Source organism: Garra rufa, chromosome 10 (genome assembly GCF_049309525.1).
Source record: "Garra rufa chromosome 10, GarRuf1.0, whole genome shotgun sequence".
Classification (NCBI taxonomy): Eukaryota; Metazoa; Chordata; class Actinopteri; order Cypriniformes; family Cyprinidae; genus Garra; species Garra rufa.
Window position 1 is genome coordinate 39,951,863 of NC_133370.1, and position 20,569 is coordinate 39,972,431.

At 35.2% G+C, this 20,569-nt stretch overlaps 1 protein-coding gene across 1 annotated transcript in view; it reads left to right on the top strand.

Annotated features, from left to right (window-relative positions):
• Positions 1–20,569, top strand: part of ak5 (adenylate kinase 5) — a 118,490-nt gene that overhangs the window by 20,382 nt on the left and 77,539 nt on the right. The window contains exon 5 of the mRNA XM_073849149.1: positions 787–900. Coding sequence (XP_073705250.1) covers positions 787–900 — 114 coding nt within the window. The remainder of the gene's footprint in view (positions 1–786; positions 901–20,569) is intronic.

Below are 20,569 nucleotides of genomic sequence, written 5' to 3' on the forward strand. Positions count from 1 at the left end.
CTTGGGGATATTAAAATTACCCGAAAATGCCGCTGCTCTCCTCAATTACACTAGAAATCACCTAGAATGGAATGTGTCACCAAGTTGATGAGTGTGGGTTTTTAATTATATAGTTTAATTGTAAAGTGCATTACCTCTTCCATTAGAAAAAAAAAAAATGTTTGAAAAGTAATTTATCCCTGTCAGACGGATGCTTAAGGAAATTCAGAGAATGTTCTAAAATACTCGTCAATTATGTAATGATTGCCCTTGAAGCCCAACTTATCTGTAACGTCATGCCACTGTCTTTCATCTGAATGGATTCAGTATGCTTTTTAAAATAGCCCAGAAGCACATTTTCCCTGCGGTTACTTGATCTGTGAGGACCAAATTGCTACAGAAATGAGTTTCCTGTATTTTGAAAGCTGCTTATTAAAAGAGCAACCATGTCTGCCACTGAAACAACCAATCAACTGCTATTGAAGTACAGTAATTAGAGGGTGACTGTAAAAATGCTATGGTAAAATTCTATTTAGTGGTTAATGGTTAAGTTAATTTAGTGCTGTAAAAACTGTAATAGATCTAATGGGACATTTCATGTACATTTTATGGTAAAATACTGCTAAATGTATTGGTATCGGTTTTTGGAAATAAAAAAAAAACAATAAGTCATTAGAATTTACAGTGGGAAAAAAAAACATAAAGTGACATTCCAAGATTTTTTTTTTTAATTGAAAAAGCTGTTTCTTCTCAGTTTGTTCTTACTAATTATGTACATTTATGTGTTATGTTTTTAATGCCCATTAGGAAACAACCATAACTGAGATCAAGCAGAAGATCATGAAGATTCCAGAGGCCAGCGGTATTGTTATAGATGGCTTTCCTCGAGATGTGGGACAAGCACTTTCTTTTGAGGACCAAGTAAGTACATTTTATTACTGGTGCTAGTGTTACCTTGTGAATCCTCTAATTTGGAAAAAAGCATGTATACAGCATATATCCATAATATGCTATGTAATTATGTGACTGCTTTTGACAAACCTGTGAAATGCTTATGACAACCCTTACTGCCTTCACTGTATTGACTGGCAGCTACAAGTTTTTCACCTCTCATTTGCATGAAGTTGAACATTTCTCACATTTTTGACTCTGTCACCACTCTTCTTTACTGTCATTCCCACAATCCCCTGTGTGAGATCTGTCACTCAGCTCCAATAGAGAATGAACTGAAAATACCTCCATCTCCAGTGCTGGGTATATTACTTATAAATCTTAGTCTGTTACTGATTCCCAAATACGAAAAAATTGTAGTTGTTGTAAATTGTAACATACCTGTTTGTGTTCATATCATTAAACTAACCTTAAATCATTAAAAACGTTCATGAAGAATAAACAAATCAGTAAGTGTACATTATTTTATGTACAGTGCCTTGCGAAAGTATTGAAGGGGTATGAATACTTTTGCGAGGCACTGTATTTTTGTATGCATTTTATTTATTTTAATATCTTTAACGCTCCAGTTTGACCAGCTTTTTTAAAAAGTTAAAGAATCTTTTTTTCTCATTTATTTAAATCTGACATAACATTTGACCATGGCTGTAACTCGCAAATGTTCCCTCTGTAAAATTAGGCATTGACAACAGCTAAAGGGTAACAATGTTGATAGCTACTCATAATTTCAAGGTAATGTTATCACTAATTTGGACAGTCATGCTAAAAGTGTGTCGTTTTAATTGGCTAATGGAGTCGAGGTGTCAATTCAGTTGACTCCTACGGTGGGAGTTGGGAGTTGGAGTCGACTCCAAGAAACCTAGAATCAAACACCCCTAGTTTAATGTATTAGTTTGCTTCCATAATCACGTCATTGAAATGAAATTATATTATTAAAGCACTCAATAATGATGTGAAATGTGGATGTTTTACATGTCTAAAGCATATAAAGTCTTTGGTCAAAGTTGGAATCGTTTCGCTATGTAAGACCTCAATATATTGCCAGGAGCCACGGATATTAATTTTTTTCCCTCCTCGGTATGCTTTTTTCTGTTTTCAAAAGTGGCAGCTGCTGTCTTGAATTTTATGAATCACCAAGGACCAGAGTTTCAGCTGAAAAACTTCTTTACTTTTCTGCTGAAATAAAAAAAAAGTCACCAACATTCTGGATGGCCTGAGGGTGATTAACTTAACAGCAAATTTTCATTTTGGGGTGAACTATCCCTTTAACTCTCTACCATGACCTATAACAGGCCTAGCAACCACATACAGTTGAGGTCAAAAGTTTACATCCGCCTTTCAGAATCTGCAAAATGTTAATTATTTGACCAAAATAAGAGAGATCATACAAAATGCATGTTATTGTTTATTTAGTACTGACCTGAATAAGATATTTCACATAAAAGATATTTACATATAGTCCACAAGAGAAAATGATAGCTGAATTGATAAAAACGACGCTGTTCCAAAGTTTATATCCTCTTGATTCCTAATACTGTGTTCTTACCTGAATGATCCACAACTGTGTTTTTTTGTTTAGTGATAGTTGTTCATGAGTCCCTTGTTTGTCCTGAACAGTTAAATTGCCTGCTGTTCTTCTGAAAAATCCTTTAGGTCCCACACATTCTTTGGTTTTCCAGCATTTTTGTGTATTTGAACCCTTTCCAACAATGACTGTATGATTTTGAGATCCATCTTTTCACACTGAGGACAACTGAGGGACTATTACAGAAGGTTTAAATGCTCACTGATGCTCCAGAAGGAGAAACCGTACATTAAGAACAGGGGGGTGAAAACTTTTGAACAGAATGGAGATGTGTGCATTTTTCTTATTTTTCCTAAATATCAGATTTTTTCATTTAGTACTGCCCTTCAGAGGCTACAGAAGATAGTTACATATTTACCAGAAGACAAAATAAGTTACATTTACCCTGATCTTTAAATTCAAAACATATTCATCCCCCGGCTCTTAATGTATGGTTTTTCCTTCTGGAGCATCAGTGAGCGTTTAAAACTTCTGTAATAGTTGCATATTAGTCCCTCAGTGTGAAAAGATGGATCTCAAAATCATAGCTACTCATCATTTCACTAATTTGGACAGTCACGCTAAAAGTGTGTCATTTTAATTGGCTAATTGAGTGGAGGTGTTGATTCGGTTGACTCCTATGGTGGGAGTTGGAGTTGGAGTTGACTCCAAGAAACCTAGAATCAAATACCCCTAGTTTAATTTATTAGTTTGTTTCCGTAATCATGTAATGACATCATGTATACACATTTATATTATTAAAACAATCAATAATGATGTGAAACGTGGATGTTTTACATGTCTAAAGCATATAAAGTCTTTGGTCAAAGCTGGAATCTGTTTCCTCGGTTCAGTGACTGTTGGAGTAACTAGAGTTCTGAGTGAGTTGGCAAAAACCAGCAACGCTGTCCTTTTGGCTCGTTTCGAATCAGAGTGACTGTCAGACCCATCCAAAAGCTAGTTTTTATTGATTAACTTGCAGTTTCCTACACAGACCAATCGTTTTGCTCGGTAAGACCTCAATATATTGTCAGGAGCCACGGATATTTTTTTTTTTTCTCTCTGGTTTGCTTTTCTTTCTGTTCTCAAAAGCGGCAGCTGCTGACTTGAATTTTATGAATCACCAAGGACCAGAGTTTCAGCTGAAAATCTTCTTTACTATTCTGCTGAAATAAAAAAAAGTCACCAACATTTTGGATGGCCTGAGGGTGATTGAATTAACAGCAATCTGCAAAATGTTAATTATTTTACCAAAATAAGAGGGATCCTACAAAATGCATGTTATTTTTTATTTAGTACTGACCTGAATAAGATATTTCACATGAAAGTCCACAAAAGAAAATAATAGTTGAATTAATAAAAATGATCCTGTTCAAAAGTCCTGAAAAAGCCCCTTGTTTGTCCTGAACAGTTAAATTGCCTGCTGTTCTTCAGAAAAATCCTTTAGGTCCCATAAATTCTTTGGTTTTCCAGAATTTTTGTGTATTTGAACCCTTTCATGGGGATGCAAACTTTTGCACAGGGTAGTTAAGATAAATCCAACTATTATTTCTCTTGTGGACTATATGTAAACATCTTTTGTGTGAAATATCTTATTCAGGTCAATACTAAATAAACAACATGCATTTTGTATGATCCCTCTTATTTTGGTAAAATAATGAACATTTTGCAGATTCTGAAAGGGGATGTAAACGTTTGACCTCAAATGTAATAATACCTTGGCAACATGGGATTTTGGCCAAACACTACAATTTTTTTCTGAAAATGTATACATTTATCTCAGAAGTTAAGCTTGATCACATACTGTACTATATGTATAAGACCATCTCCTATAGATGAGTTACACTGGAGAAGAAGATCACTGTCAGCCATCAGCCATCCAAGTTTATTAGCTTCCAAAGCTTCTGTCAATTCTGTCTTCACTGTAGCCTACAGCATGAATAACTTTGAAGCATTAGTGAACAAGTTTGCTCCGTTTCTCAGTTTGCGTTCAGCGGCTTGTCACAGTGCTCTCAACTGCAGTGTGTTCTGAAGCAAAGCAGCACTGAAGATGCAACATAACATGTCAGAATTGGCATAGCTAATGGACTAGATTCTCACGGTCAAGTGGGTAATTGCGCAAATGGATGATACAGTTGTGAAGACAGGACTGCCATTACTGTGTTTACACTGCTGAAGTCTTATTTAGCTTTTAAAAGGGACCCGGTACGAAAAATAAAACATCTGCTGGACTCAGCAGATGAAATGGTGTGTTCCTTGTAAAATTAGAAGGAAAATTTATCCTTGTCAGACAGATGCTTAAAGAAATTCAGAGAATGTTCTAAAATACTCTTGTGAATAATGGAATGATTGCTTTGAAGCCCAACTCATCTGAGACGTCATGCCACCGTCTTTCATCCGAACTGATTCAGTATGCCATTTAAAATAGCCCAGAATTACAAAGCAGATTTTCCCTGCAGGTACTTGATCTATAAGGACCAAATTGCTGCAGAGTTTCCTGTATTTAGCTTGTCAAAAGAGCAACCAATTAGTGTTCATTTTGTCAGCCATTTTAAATTTAGTTGTAGTCTTAGTGTTTTATATTAGTGTTAGTCTTAGCCCTGTGTCAAATGTACTTATTAGTTATCATATTTACTCAACCTTGTTTTGTTTTAAGTGACGAAATGTCTGAGCATTTTAGTTTAGTTTAAGTCAATGAAATCTTAGTCACAATTTCATCATACTGTATAATGGTTAAACTGATACAAATATGTTTGTTCAAAATTATAATTGTAATGATTGCTGTCATTTGAGAAATTTATTTTTGCATTTCAGGTATGGCATTTTTACTAATAAGCACAAATCAATAGAATATCAACTGGTATCTATTGTATCTATTGTAGGGATGCACCGGAATGAAAATTCTTGGCCGAAGCCGAATTCAGATTCTAGTAGACATTATAGCCTATACCAACAAGCACAATTTAACTTAAAATAATATTCTTTAACCATTTTTAAGACCCCCTTCTTGAATCAGGCATGTGTTTTTTAATGTACAAATAAATGCAGCCTTGCTGAGCAAAGGCGAATGTTATAATAAATGTATTAATAGAGCTGTTGTAATGAGTGTTATCATTATTTTGTCTTTCTTTTTACATTTTATTTTACTGAACAACAGTAAAATCACAATACCAACATTTATGAATGTTGACTTTTATTTTGGCGAAAACCAGCAGGAAGACCTCAGTACTACTTTTGCTTTTTGCTGACAGCAGCAGATTTATGAATGATTCACATCCCATCACGCAGATTTCCCTCGCGCTTTGGACTTTGAACCCTGGCCAACAAGCTCATGCAGCGCTGTCAGAATAAATACTATTTGTGCGTGTATTAGACAACATAACGTTCTGTAGTTTATTTACTAATGGGTTAAGGCTATTTTGCGATTTTATTCATCACACAGAAGAGATGCGATGCAGTACTGTCGGTGCTTGTAATGATTTTTGTCTTTCTCTGGCAGTTTTAAATGCTTCCACACTGCCGACATGTTGGCTGAATTAGTGCGTGCCTCTATTTGATCGCGTCACATCATTGTTCGGTATAATTTATTCGCCTTTTTGGTTATTCGGCCAAACACCAAAAGAGCTTTTTTTGCTATTTTCGGCCAAATAATTTCGGTTGCTGAACATTCAGTGCATCCCTAATCTATTGTATTGATTTATTATAGGGTATTTAACAATATTATGTACATGAAGCTTGCATTTTGTCTTCTTTTTCTGATAAAAATCTAAAAATATATATTTTGGGAAAGTTTTTATTTTTAATTTATTTTTAAAATACATTTTAGTCTCGTCTTTCAACGATAATGTTCTCGTCTTTCAATATCAACGATATTGCATATTAATATAGTCACAGTTACTGTTTATTGGCCTAATTGTTGTCTGGTCATTATCTTGTTTTAGTCTTGGGAAAAAAGCTTGTCAACAAACATTTTTCCTTGTAGTTTTCATTAACGAAACTAACACTACAACCAGTCAACTGCTATTAAAGTACATTCATTTGTGAATGACTTGTATGTACTGATTTTAAACAAGGTATCAAACATACACACTCTAAAAAGTGTGATCATAATTTTAGCAGTAATTGTAAAAAGTCATCATGTTATTTAAAATTAGGGAAAATACTTTATTGTTAAAACTGACATTAAATGCATTTAACTGAACTTGAGGGTTTTTTCACCCACTGAAGAATGACTTAAGTAAGGAATAATTGACGACGGGGTGTTGAATTCTTAGAAAATAATGCACAACCGAGGTGGTGATGTGGCCATGACAGTGAAGCGGTGTGCATTATTTTCTAAGAATTCAACAGACCAAAGTCAATTATTCCACTTATACTATGGTTATTAGTGATTGACCGATATTTTTTTTTTTTTAACCGATACCGATTATTTGCATATTTACAGGTGCTGGTCATATAATTAGAATATCTTCAAAAAGTTGATTTATTTCACTAATTCCATTCAAGAAGTGAAACTTGTATAATGTATACATTCATTCCACACAGACTGATATATTTCAAGTGTTTATTTCTTTTAATTTTGATGATTATAACTGACAACTAATGAAAACCCCAGTTCAGTATCTCAGAAAATGAGAATATTGTGAAAAGGTTCAGTATTGAAGACACCTGGTGCCAGACTCTAATCAGCTAATTAACCTGCAAAGGCCTTTAAATGGTCTCTCAGTCTAGTTCTGTAGGATGCACAATCATGGGGAAGACTGCTGATTTGACAGTTGTCCAAAAGACGACCATTGACACCTTGCACAAGGAGGGCAAGGCACAAAAGGTCATTACAAAAGAGAAGATTGTTCACAGAAGGAAAAGATGTGGTAGAAAAAAAAAGTGTACAAGCAATAGGGATAACCGCACCATGAATTGTGAAACAAAACCCATTCAAAAATGTGGGGGAGATTCACAAAGAGTGGACTGCAGCTGGAGTCAATGCTTCAAGAACCACTACGCACAGATGTATGCAAGACATGGGTTTCAGCTGTCGCAGTCCTTGTGTCAAACCACTCTTGAACAACAGACCAGGGGTGCGTTTCCCGTACAACGACATAACTCGCTGGTTAACCTCCATAGTACGATGCATCGTTGTGGAAACGAACTAGCTAGTCACCAGTGTTTCCCGAACACGGTCGCATCTCCGTCGTTTGAACCACATTAGTTCAACAACTTAGGGCCGTTGTTAATGACGTCACCGAGTAATAACTTCTGCTATTTAACTGATTAGGGTCTCTCAAAAATGCAGCTATATTAAACATGGCACCTAATGACTAATCTACTATTTTTGTTCCCTGTCATTTCGCTTTATTTGATGTTTGATTCATTGCGCGTTCTCTCTTACGTCATACTCCGGGGTTCCCTCAGGCATTTGTGCACATGCGCACTATTCATAAACAACGCTTATAAAGGACGCACAAAAATACATAGAGTAAAACGCATTTATTTTTAGATAAAATTGAGGATATAGATTGTACTGCGTGTTAGCTTACAAACTGTGACCAAGAACATAATTTATTAAGCCCACATGTGTTACTAAGAAGCAACGATGCTTCTAACCACAGGTCGAGAGCTGTAGTTCCAACCAAGTAAGTTTGTGACGCTGTTTGCGAATGTTCGTTTGAACTATGTTGTTGGGAAACACCCAATCGTTGAACTATGTTGTAACGACGGAACTTGCGACCATAGTTGGCTAACGATGCTTTTGGGAAACGCACCCCAGGACGTTTTAGAGCACTTCATGCTTCCTGCTGCTGATCAACTTTATGGAGATGTAGACTTCATTTTCCAACAGGACTTGGCACCTGCACACAGTGCCAAAGCTACCAGTACCTGGTTTAAGGACCATGGTATCCCTGTTCTTAATTGGCCCGCAAACTCGCCTGACCTTAACCCCATAGAAAATCTATGGGGTATTGTGAAGAGGAAGATGCGATATGCCAGACCCAACAATGCAGAAGAGCTGAAGGCCACTATCAGAGCAACCTGGGCTCTCATAACACCTGAGCAGTGCCACAGATTGATCGACTCCATGCCACGCCGCATTGCTGCAGTAATTCAGGCAAAAGGAGCCCCAAATAAGTATTGAGTAGAGTACATGCTCATACTTTTCATGTTCATACTTGGCCAAGATTTCTAAAAAATCCTTTCTTTGTATTGGTCTTATTCTAGTAATATAAGTAATATTCTAAATTTATGACATACTGAATTGGGGTTTTCATTAGTTGTCAGTTATAATCATCAAAATTAAAAGAAATAAACACTTGAAATATATCAGTCTGTGTGGAATGAATGAGTTTCACTTCTTGAATGGAATTAGTGAAATAAATCAACTTATTAGATATTCTAATTATATGACCAGCACTTGTATATGCCCGATAACCAATATGCAGAACCAATATTTATTTACTGTTATAAAGTAAATAAATGACTGAAAGTGATGACTGAAATGTGATGACTGTGATGACTGAAAAATTACAAAACCGATATCTGATAATGGTAAAATGCTTAAATATCCGGACAAATATCGGTAAATCGATATATCAGTTGATCTCTAATGGTTACCACACCTCAAGACATCGATCAGATGATATGTGACCCTGGACCACAAAACCATTCTTAACTTACAAAAATATATTGTATATATTGTATGTGTTAAAATTATCATGTTTTTCTTTTATGCCAAAACTCATTAGGATATTAACCCTTAAAGACCTAGAACATTTTTGGGGCACCTGAGGCACCTGTATATTTCTTTGTTTTTTCAGACCTATTCTAGCAGTCAGCATCAATTGTCATATATCATTATAAACATAAGAACTTGAACTTTATGTCTAGCTAATTTAAAATTACAAATTTCCTTTTGTTTTCTCTAAAAATTAGTGAATTTCCAGAATTTTAGGAAAAAACGCTACCAACAATTGGGTGTTTTTTACTGTGTACTCAAACAAAAACTTCTGAAGTTTGGATTTTTTTCTTTAAAAATTTGTATTTAGGTGTTTTACACTTCCAAATAAAATTTTGTCTATATATAACATTCCCCAAGCAAGTTATAGCCAATTATTACAATATTATTTAGGCGCTTTTCAGTGAAAAACAGGCCCATTTCGTTTATTGACAATATAGACCTGTCCAAAAACGTTTCAGGAGTAAAGTCATCGCAGAAACAGTGTTAAATAATAGCAAAACACAGTAAAAATAATTTACTTTTTCAGATAAATATATTCTTAATCCAAAAGATGAACAATAAACACAAATAGTGTAGAAAGTAGCACAAGAAAAATTGCACAAATTGTCTTGTGCAACAAAAAAATAAACAATCCAAATTATTCACAAACTACACACAAAATGAGAGAGAAATATACAGAGTGCAACCGAAAAAATAGTACAAATAATCTTTAAAAACGATATAATAATTAGTCACATAATATAACAACCAAATAGATGGATCTGCTGGCTGTAGTCTGCGTCGGAATCTATTTTACCGGGACATCGCCTAGTGACCGAAAACCCACATTCCAGTGCTTTATCCGATATCTACTGCTGTTTCATCCTTGTTTTTGGTTTGTTTTACGTCAAAGGGCTCTGTCGTGAGTATTTCTGTACATTTTCAAAGAATGCTGTCATGCAAATGTGTTATTTTGCGTTTGTTTTCATGCACGCAAGATGCACTTTGCTTTCACTTTGCGTCTGTTCAGATCTGCAAAGAAACATACTAATCGGTGGTTCAAAAGACCAAAACCTATGTTTATTGGTTGAATAGATGACAGTTTGAACCAATCGGGGCACAGGGGTGGGACTAAGCATCAACAATCGTTCCTGTTTGGCTCAGAGGACCAAAACGTATTGATTTCATCTGACGAATCAGTGCTGAGGAAATGTGATGACGTAATCACGCAATGAGACAAATGCGATATCACTGAAAAGAGTAGACTCTGTACTTTACGATACTTTTTAAAGCATTCAAATTGGATAAGCGGTTCAAAAGTTATTAAACATTTAAGAACAATAGTTATTTTTAGCCGCCGGCGGCTGTCTCGGTCTTTGAGGGTTAAGTAAAGATCATATTCTATGAAGTTAGAATGTTCGTCAGCCATAAGTATATCTTAATAAAAAAATGTTATAATTTCTTCTATTGTTGTTGTTGTTGTTTTAAATATACTTAAAGTGGACTGTGGACTGGTAATCAAATAATACTAGTTAAAATTATGTGATATAGTATGTTAGTCAACATTTCGAAATAAGTCTAATTTAAAGCAAAACTAAACAAAAAGTTTATTAAAACAATAATTTAAATTGTACTTTAAAGTCAAACTTTTAATTAGATATTATTGCAAAGTGGTGCGTTACGAAACTTTAATAAATATTCTATTATCTGCGAGTACAATTTAAAAAAGTATGCTTTTAAGATTTGGTGTACACTACAGGAGTGCATTCAGTACAATTAAGCACATTTCTTTTTCACAAATTGTTGCTTTAATGGGGAATGATCCCAGACAAATCTAACTCTGACAAAACACTGAGACAGTTTTGGCAAAAAGCGATTGGAGAAAGGGTTGTGAACTGATATTTCACACCCTGTTGATTCACATCTCCATGAGTGACTTGTCTTGTAACACATGTCAGATCTTAAACCTATACTTGAAACTCTCTATTCCCTGTGTTTTTGACAGGAACCACTTGATTCAGATGAGACTTGTGCAATGACAGGAATATATTAATGTCTGTAAACCTGTCAAAAAGGAGCCTCGCTGAGAGGAATTCATGTGACAGTTCTCAATTGCGCATTCATTTCTAAATGACAGTCTTTTCCTTTACGTTTCATCGTGGCTAATTAGCTTGTTCTCACACGTTTTCTATTTCCTGCAAGACAGTGAGTTTAGGAGGTAGTCTGTTTGCTATTATGGCTAACTCAAAGCTTGACTGCCCCTTACCCTTCATCGCACCTGCTGTCGTTCTCGAATTAACCTTTAAGTTTTACATAAACACAGGATTGCTGGTCCGGATTTGAAAATGGCGGAAGTCACCACCTGCAAATGTCACATAGTGCGGTTTCCAGGCTGCGAATGATGTGATCACTGAGTTCAGTCTGTCTACATGAGTAGTAAAATTTAATGAGTACCAAGAATCAGATATGCTTCTCTCTCTCTCCCTCCATCTCTTTCCATCCCTCACGCTTGTTTCCAGCCTTCCTCATTTCACACCAATTATCTAAGAGGTGCTTTAACGTAGGCAGAGAGCTGTGAGGAACGCACTTGTTGCTGCCAGAAAATAGATTTGTGACACTGTCTGCTTATCTCAGAAATGAACTCATGATGTCACATTATCTGCTTGACTCTCTTTTGCAGGTACAGCATGTAATGGCATGCAGGTATTTTTGTGCAGTAGCGGGTAAACAGTCACACTGGTGGACTAAATGAAACACCGTGTTCTAACCAGACTCGATTCCAGCATTTTCAGTGTGAAAATGCTGTGACATGTCACAATCACCAGCCAATATGGGGATATTTGATGTTACCCACAGCATGGTAACAGATGGTTAGAACAAAAATTCAAATTCATATTTTACATAATTTATCATCATGATAACATCCAAATTTTTCTAAAGTGGTTATACCATCTAAACTGATTTTTTTTACCCTATGAAAAATAACTTTTAAATTGTACTAACTATGAAAAATTATACTTTTAAATAATATACGGAATGTAATGTTTTCGGACACTTAATTGCATGTTATTTACCATTAATGAGAATGTATTATATTTGGGGTCAAAAGTTTACATACACCTTACAGAATGTGCAAAATGTTAATTATTTTATCAAAATGCATGTTATTTTATTATTTAATACTGACCTGAATAAGATATTTGACATAAAAGACATTTACATTAATCCTCAAGAGAAAATAATAGTTGAATTTATAAAAATGACCCCATTCAAAAGTTTACATACACTTGATTCTGAATACTGTGTTGTTACCTAAATGATCCAAAGTTGTGTTTTTTATTAATTTATTATTATTTTTGTCCAGTGATTGTTGTTCATGAGTCCCTTGTTTGTCTTGAACAGGTAAATTGCCTGCTGTTCTTCAGAAAAATCCTTCAAGTCCCACGATTTTTTTGTTTTTTCAGTATTGTTTTGTATTTTAACCCTTTTCAACAAAGGCTGTATGATTTTGAGATCCATATTTTCACACTGAGGACAACTGAGGGACTCATATGCAACTATTACAGCAGGTTCAAATGCTCACTGATGCTCCATAACTATGCATTAAGAGCCAGGGGTGTAAACTTTTGAACAGAATAAATTTGTAATTTTTCTTATTTTGCCTAAATATCGTATTTTTTAATTTAGTACTGCTCTTCAAAAGCTACAGAAGATACTTACATTCTGAAGCATCAGTGAGCGTTTTATGTTAATTAGTGAAATTAACATTACAGTTATACACATTGTCGTTCAAAAGTTTGTGATCAGTAAGACTTGTAATGTTGTTTATTTATTTATTCTTTTTTAAAGTCTCTTTTGCTCATTGAGGCTGCATTTATTTAATCAAAAATACAGAAAAAAATATTCCAATATAAAATAATTTTAATCTATTTTAATATACTTTAAAATATAATTTATTCATGTGATGCAAACTAAATTTTCATCAGCCATTACGTCAGTCTCAAGTGTCACATGATCCTTCAAAAATCATCCTAACATGCTAATTTATTATTAGAATTATTTATTTTGGCAACAGTATAATTCTACTATAATATTACTATCACTTTTCATCAATTTTACACATCCTTGCTGAATAAAAGTATTAATTTCTTTTAAAAAAAGAAATGTCTACTGACCCCAAACTTTTGTAAAGTAGTGTATATTGTTAGAGATTTCTATTTTAAATAAATGCTGTTCTTTTGAACTTGTTATTCATCAAAGAATCCTGAAAAAAGTATCACGAGTTCCAATAAAATATTAAGCAGCAGAACTGATTCCAGCACTCATAATAAATCAGCATATTAGAATGATTGCTGAAGGATTCAGTAACACTGAATACTGGAGTAATGATGCTGAAAATTCACTTTTGATGTCAGGAGTAAATTTCAGATTATAGATTTTAATGTATATTGCAATAGAAAAGTATATATAGTATACTTTTAATACACTACAAATACACATTCCATAAAGTTAAGCACACTTCTTTTTCACAAGGGTATAGATGTGTTGCACTGTACATAAAAATCACTGTTAGCCATGCTTACCCAGCCTCTAAAGCTTCTGCCATTTCTGTTATGACTGAAGCAAGTTAGCTTTTCTCCGATCACTTTCAGGGCTTGTCACAGCGCTTTTCTCTGTCCTGTGATCAAAAGCAAGGCAGCACTAAAGATGCAATATAACATGCCAGAATTTGCAAAGCTAATGGACTAGATACTCACGGTCGAGTGGGTAATTACGCAAGTGGATCATACAGGACATACAGGACAAGTCAAAAATATGGCTAATATGACTGAATCAACCTGATTATGCTAGGTTACACCACTGATTTTCATTCAAAAGGATTTTAGTCCAGTCAGATCAGATAGAAATAGATGCTTTATAGCTAAAAAATTCACATATTTGATTAATAAAATGATAAAATAGCAGGTTCTTCAGCCACCATGGCTGCTAAAACATCAACTGTAATGCCACCTTTGAACAGCAATAAACAGTCTTATTAAAGGATTAGTTCACTTCCAGAACAAAAATGTACAGATAATTTACTCACCCCTTTGTCATCCAAGATGTTTATGCCTTTCTTTTTTTCTGCTGTAAAGAAATAATGTTTTTGAGGAAAACATTTCAGGATTTTTCTCCGTATAGTGGACTTCTATGGTGCCTGTGAGTTTGAACTTCCAAAATGCTGTTTAAATGCAGCTTCAAAGGGCTTAAAACAATCCCAGCCATGGAAGAAGGGTCTTATCTAGCAAAATATCTGTTATTTTATAAAAAAAACAATTTATATACTTTTTAACCTCCGATGCTCGTCTTATCTAGCTCTGTGATGCGCGTGCGTACTCTGTGGAGTCCTGTTCAAGACAGTTAGGTTATGTCGAAAAAGTCCCATCTCATTTTCTCCTCCAACTTCAAAATCATCCTACATTGCTGTTTTACGTTTTTTGTAAAGGGTGTTCGACCTTCTTTGCATGTTCACTTTGTAAACACTGGGTCGGTACTTCTGCAGCGATGTAGGACGATTTTGACGGTTTTTCGGGACTGAACTTGAATGGGACTTGAACGGGACTATACAGAGTACGTATTCGCATCACACAGCTAGACAAGACGAGCATTTGAGGTTAAAAAGTATATAAATTGTAATCTTTTTAAACTGAAAAGTCAACACTCCCAGATGAGTTCGCACAAGGAAATGTAATCTTTTAGTTTTTAATCGGTTGCCAAAATCAGGATAAGCACAAGTAATTACCATTTTGAGACTGCAACGGTTTTTCGGGACTGAACTTAAATGGGACTTGAACGGGACTATACAGAGTATGCATGCGCATCACAAAGCTGGACAAGATGAGCATTTGAGGTTAAAAAGTATATAAATTGTAATCTTTTTTAGAAAATAACTGATCGTTTCGCTAGATAAGACCCTTCTTCCTTGGCTGAGATCATTTAGATCCCTTTGAAGCTGCATTTAAACTGCATTTTGGAAGTTCAAACTCGCGGGCACCATAGAAGTCCACTATATGGAGAAAAATCCTGAAATGTTTTCCTCAAAAAACGTAAATTGTTTTTGAAGAAAGCAAGACATGAACAACTTGGATGACAAGGGGGTGAGTAAATAATCTGTTCATTTTTGATCTGAAAGTGAACTAATACTTTAAATAGAGACTACATTCCACTTTAGATGCAGCTTCGTTGTCACTTCACTTCTGCAGTGGAAATGACTGATGAAGTGCTGTAGTATCTTATTGTTATTTCATTTATTGATTCACTTCAATTTGCATGCATTTAACAAGGTTATAATAAAAATATTCCTGGAAATCAGTTTAAGTGTGGAAATATTGGCTGCTTACCCCCAGGGCATCCAAGATGTAGGTGACTTTGTTTCTTCAGTAGAACACAAATGAAGATTTTTAACTCAAACCGTTGCAGTCTGTCAGTCAAATAATGGCAGTAAATGGGCACCAAATCTTTAAGAGTAAAAAAAAAAACATACACAGACAAAACCAAATTAAACCCTGCGGCTCATGGCGATACATTGAGGTCTTAAGACACAACGATCGGTGCGTGCAAGAAACTGAACAGTATTTATATCATTATTTACCTCTGATCCACCGGAATCTTCAGCTGTATGGAGCACGTTCACAACAGCCAGCGCGTGACACGTCAATGTGTTCTGGCAGTGTAGTCTGTGAAAAGTCAACACTCCCAGATGAGTTCGCACAAGGAAACGTAATCTTTTAGTTTTTAATCGGTTGCCAAAGTCAGGATAAGCAGAAGTAATTACCATTTTGAGACGGCAACAGTTTGAGTTAAAAATCGTTGTTTGTGTTCTACTGAAGAAACAAAGTCACATAAATATTGGATACCCTGGGGGTAAGCAGATAAACATCAAACTTTCATTTTTGGGTGAACTATCCCTTTAATGGAAAAGTTAATTTCTGTACTTGGCCATTTTACATTACAGTAAGTTCCTGTATTTTACTAAAGTAAATGTTCAACGATGGCTGGTTTTACTGTTCCATTAATTAGTTTACTTTCTGCCTGCTGGCTGTCACAGTTTAATAGGGACCCAGATTCAGGCACAGATTCCCCTGTGTGCATCCTTATTCTCTCTACCGCCGCCTTTTTCAAAGGTGCCAGCACAGTCAGTGAGAGGATTTATGAGTGAAGACGTGCCAGAAAAAAAAATCCCAGCCTGCAGCTCACAGACCTTCTGGAGAGCAGACAGTAGTCGGCCAGCACAGCAGCTGGCATTCAGCACAGTCTTTCAGCTTTTCTCACCACTTTTGTATTATTTTTATTATTTAGGCTAAATGTGCACTTTGTGTAATAATCTCTAAATTACCTTTTATTCAAAGCCACTTTAATATGAAAGCGTCCACTTCATACATTACAGAATGTTATACCACTGAATACAATTTTTTAACAGTCAGATCGGGCAGAAATGTTTCAAAACCCTCTGTGGAATAGTTTTGCCAAATGACAGGGTCATTTTCCTTGACTTTTGCATTATTTGAGAACTAAAACAAAATAAACTGCATTTTACAAATTAGAAGGTCAGTCCTTAAAGAAACCAATAATGCAATGCTACTTAGCCAAATGACATCTGGGTTTCTTTCCCTCACAAAAGAGACACAAGCTCAAGTGCCTCAAATCGTGCTAGTAGTCTGTAATGTTTTTTTCTGGAGACAAAGAGTGTAGTTGAGGAGGATCTTTATACAAGAAGTAGCTTATTAAGAATGTAGAGCAAAAACAAACAAAACCAGAACATGAATACTAAAAACAAGGGAAAAGTAAACATGACACAATCCATCCAAATGTAGGAACATGTAAGAAAACACATCTCAGAATAACTTGACATTAAGTACAATTTTGTAATTTCCATGAAACCCACCACTGAACACGTTAAAAAGAAAAAGTAAAAAAGTGAAGGAAAAAAATAGAATATGTCAAAATCTTTAAAGAATATTTATAGAACAAACATGGAGGGTATGAGATCAGAATAGATTTAATGAAAGTGCTGAATACAGTGAAGCCGGGCCAGAGAAGACAACAACACATTTACCAATGCAGGAGATGATATGAATAACAATGAGTCTTTTTTATTATCTATGTTTGTGGAATGGAGAAAGGTTTGAACAGACCCTAGACTGTGTGTTGTGTGGCACTATGTTTGGTGACCAGGCAACCATTAATGGTGTCACCAGAACTAACCTCAGTAACTGAATTAGCTTGGACTCTCAGAGAATAGAGATGAGCAGCGGCAATGAGGGGATTTAAAACCCAATTATGAGACGAGTGCAGAACGAGAGGGGATCAGACCACAGCTTTAACAGCGATCATTACAGGATTACCAAATACCTCTACTGTGAGCAAAGCCGGGAGACACTGTGTGAGACAGCCAGTGTCCCCAGTCCGTTCAAATGTCAGCTAAATATTATTCCAGTATTTCAGTCCTGGAGGAGGTGGCATGAGCTGACTCAGCGAAATCCATATATCTTTTGAGCAGTAGTGTAGAGTGACTAAATTCTGTAGAGGCTGTCATATATCATATGTTTAAGGAATACTTATTCTAAAAATTACAGTTCTGTCAATATTTTTTACTCACTCTCTGAGGACAAAGAGAAAAGTTAGACAAATCAAGTACCTAAGTAAAAGTACAGGTACTTTTAAAGGAATAGTTTTAAAGGAGTAGTTCACAAAAGAAGATATTTTGAAGAATTATGAAGAACCAAACAGGTAACCATTGACTTCTTTAGTAGGGAAAGAAATACTATGGAAGTCAATGGGGACTGTCAAATGTTTGATTACCAACATTCTTTCAAATATCTTCTATGTTTAGCATAAGAAGGAAACTCATACAGGTTTGGAACGACATGAGGGTGAGTAAATGATGACAAAATTTTAATTTTGGGGTGAACCCTTATTATCCCTTTAATAACATACTACTTAAGTAAAATTAAACAGTATTGTTCAGTGTACCATGTTCTGCCCCAATAAATAGTTTTGTACCTTTTTCAAAGAGTGTACTGCTCAAAAGATCTGTCATTATAAAGCTGAAATGCAGTGCTGTGAAAGTATTCATTGCTGCTGTATGTTAAACCTCTTTAAATGACTTTTTTCCACATCAATCTACACTCTAGTGTCTTGCCATGCTGCCATAAAGTCCAGATTGGTGGAGTGTTGCAGTGATGTTTGTCCTTCTGTAGGTTTCTCCTATCTCCACACATAAGCATGGAGCTCAACTAGAGTGATCATCAGGTTCTTGGTCACCAGTCTTACCAAAGCCCTTCTCCATCAATTGCTCAGTTTGGCCAGGAGGCCAATTCTAGGAAGAATCCTGATTGTTCTAGACTTCTTCCATTTAGGGTAACAGAGACTAAATGCTTCTGTGAACCTTCAGTGCAGCAGATTTTTTTCTGAACTCTTCCCCAGATCTGTGTTTTTCCAGATCCTTTCTCTGAGCTCTACAAGCTCTACAGACAGTTATTTTGACATCAGAGCTTGGTTTCTGCTCTAATATGCATTTTTAGCCTTTAGACCTTTTATTAAGATGTTTGTACCTTTTCAAATCATACTTATTTGATTGATTTTGACACAGGTTAACCCCATTTACATTAACATTTACATTTATTCATTTAGCAGACGCTTTTATCCAAAGCGACTTACAATTGAGAATACAGCAAGTGATTCATCCTAAGGAGGCAGATCAACATAGGAAGTGCTCTTTTATATATATATATATATATATATATATATATAGTCACATAGTGTCGAAAAAGATGGGTTTTCAGCAGTCGCTTGAAAGCTGTTAAGGAGTCCATTTGAAGTGTAGTAATATCTACAAGCAATATGAATAATATGAATACTAGCTAAATTTCAACTGTCCCAGATATGAATACTTATGCAATGGAATCATTTAAGTTTTTTTTTATTTTTAATAAGTTTGCAAAGATATTAAACTTTTTTTTTTTTTTTTTTGCTTTGCCATTATGGTGTATGGAGTCTAAATTGATGTGGAAAAAAGTAATTTAAAGCAATTTAACATAAGGCAGCAACTTAACAGACGTGAAAAAAATGAAGGGGTATGAATACTTTCGCAAGGCATTGTAGCTGGAGCTGAGTCTAATATTATTAGGAGTAGTAAATAATTTTCAGCAAGCCAAAATGAGTCAATAAGGAAGATTAATGGACAGAGCCATTTGTTTAGGGCCCCATTGACTTGCATTGTAAAGAACAAAAGGAAGAAACGTTTATAATATACTGAGAAAATAGGTAAGATATAGGTAAAATTTTGGAGGAAAGACTGAAGATTCCATGTCCAGTGGAATAACTCATGGAATACTGTTAAATTGGTGGAAAATGGGATTACCAGATCATTAAACAGAATACAAAGCAGACATACAGTGTGGCTTAATTTTATGAGCTCACGTACCTCGTGTTGTAATATTCACCTAAAATCGTATGTGGTACTCGGCCAGGGGCAGCTGTCAAATTGACCAGAACAAACCTACTACAGTGTACATTACATAAAAACAAATAATAAATATGTAGCAGCCATAACAATCTGTCCATCACAGACTCTGTGTCTTTGCAGCCTTCTATTGAGTTTTCCTGCAACCAAGCATCACATTAAAATTGGGTTGAATAAGCCTCTTCTCTTCAACTAACATTTTGTCAACTATTATGCTGCAGCCTTAGAGGGTTGGACACAACCCATTTCATTGAGACTTATTCTTTTAGACAGCATAGTCTTTCTATTGTCTTTGTTGTTGTTTTAGTGGCCTTTACTGTCAAGTAAATAAAATACTGCACTCATGATGTTTTTCTTTCTTTTCGGCACTAAAGGGCCTTTGCTAATGTCGTGTTACAAGCCTGAGGTTGTTTCATCAAGCATTTTTCTGAGTGCAATTGGCTTGTAGCACAGTGCTAAGACTGAGGGCATAATAGTAACAGTCTCAACTGCACTGACAAGAGCAAGACTTAAAGGAACAGTTCACCCTAAAATAATAAAATATTTCATGTTTTTCCAGAGCTGTGTGAAAAGCATGCAGGTTTGGAAAGACATGAAGGTGAGTAAATGCAGATATTTTTAGTGAGATACTCTTTTCAATAGGTGCATTAAACACAAAACTAAAAATGGAAGAGAATTTACAAAAGCATGATAATGACTGACTGGAATTATTGAGGTAACAAGTGGAAACTAGAAGATAAAAACAGAACACTATTAATAGATTTTGAAGATTATCAAAAGGCTAATTCCAGAGAGAGACAAGTAAGAAGAGTGGGACAGGAACATTTCTCAGAGGGTTACAATCACGGTTAGGTAGATT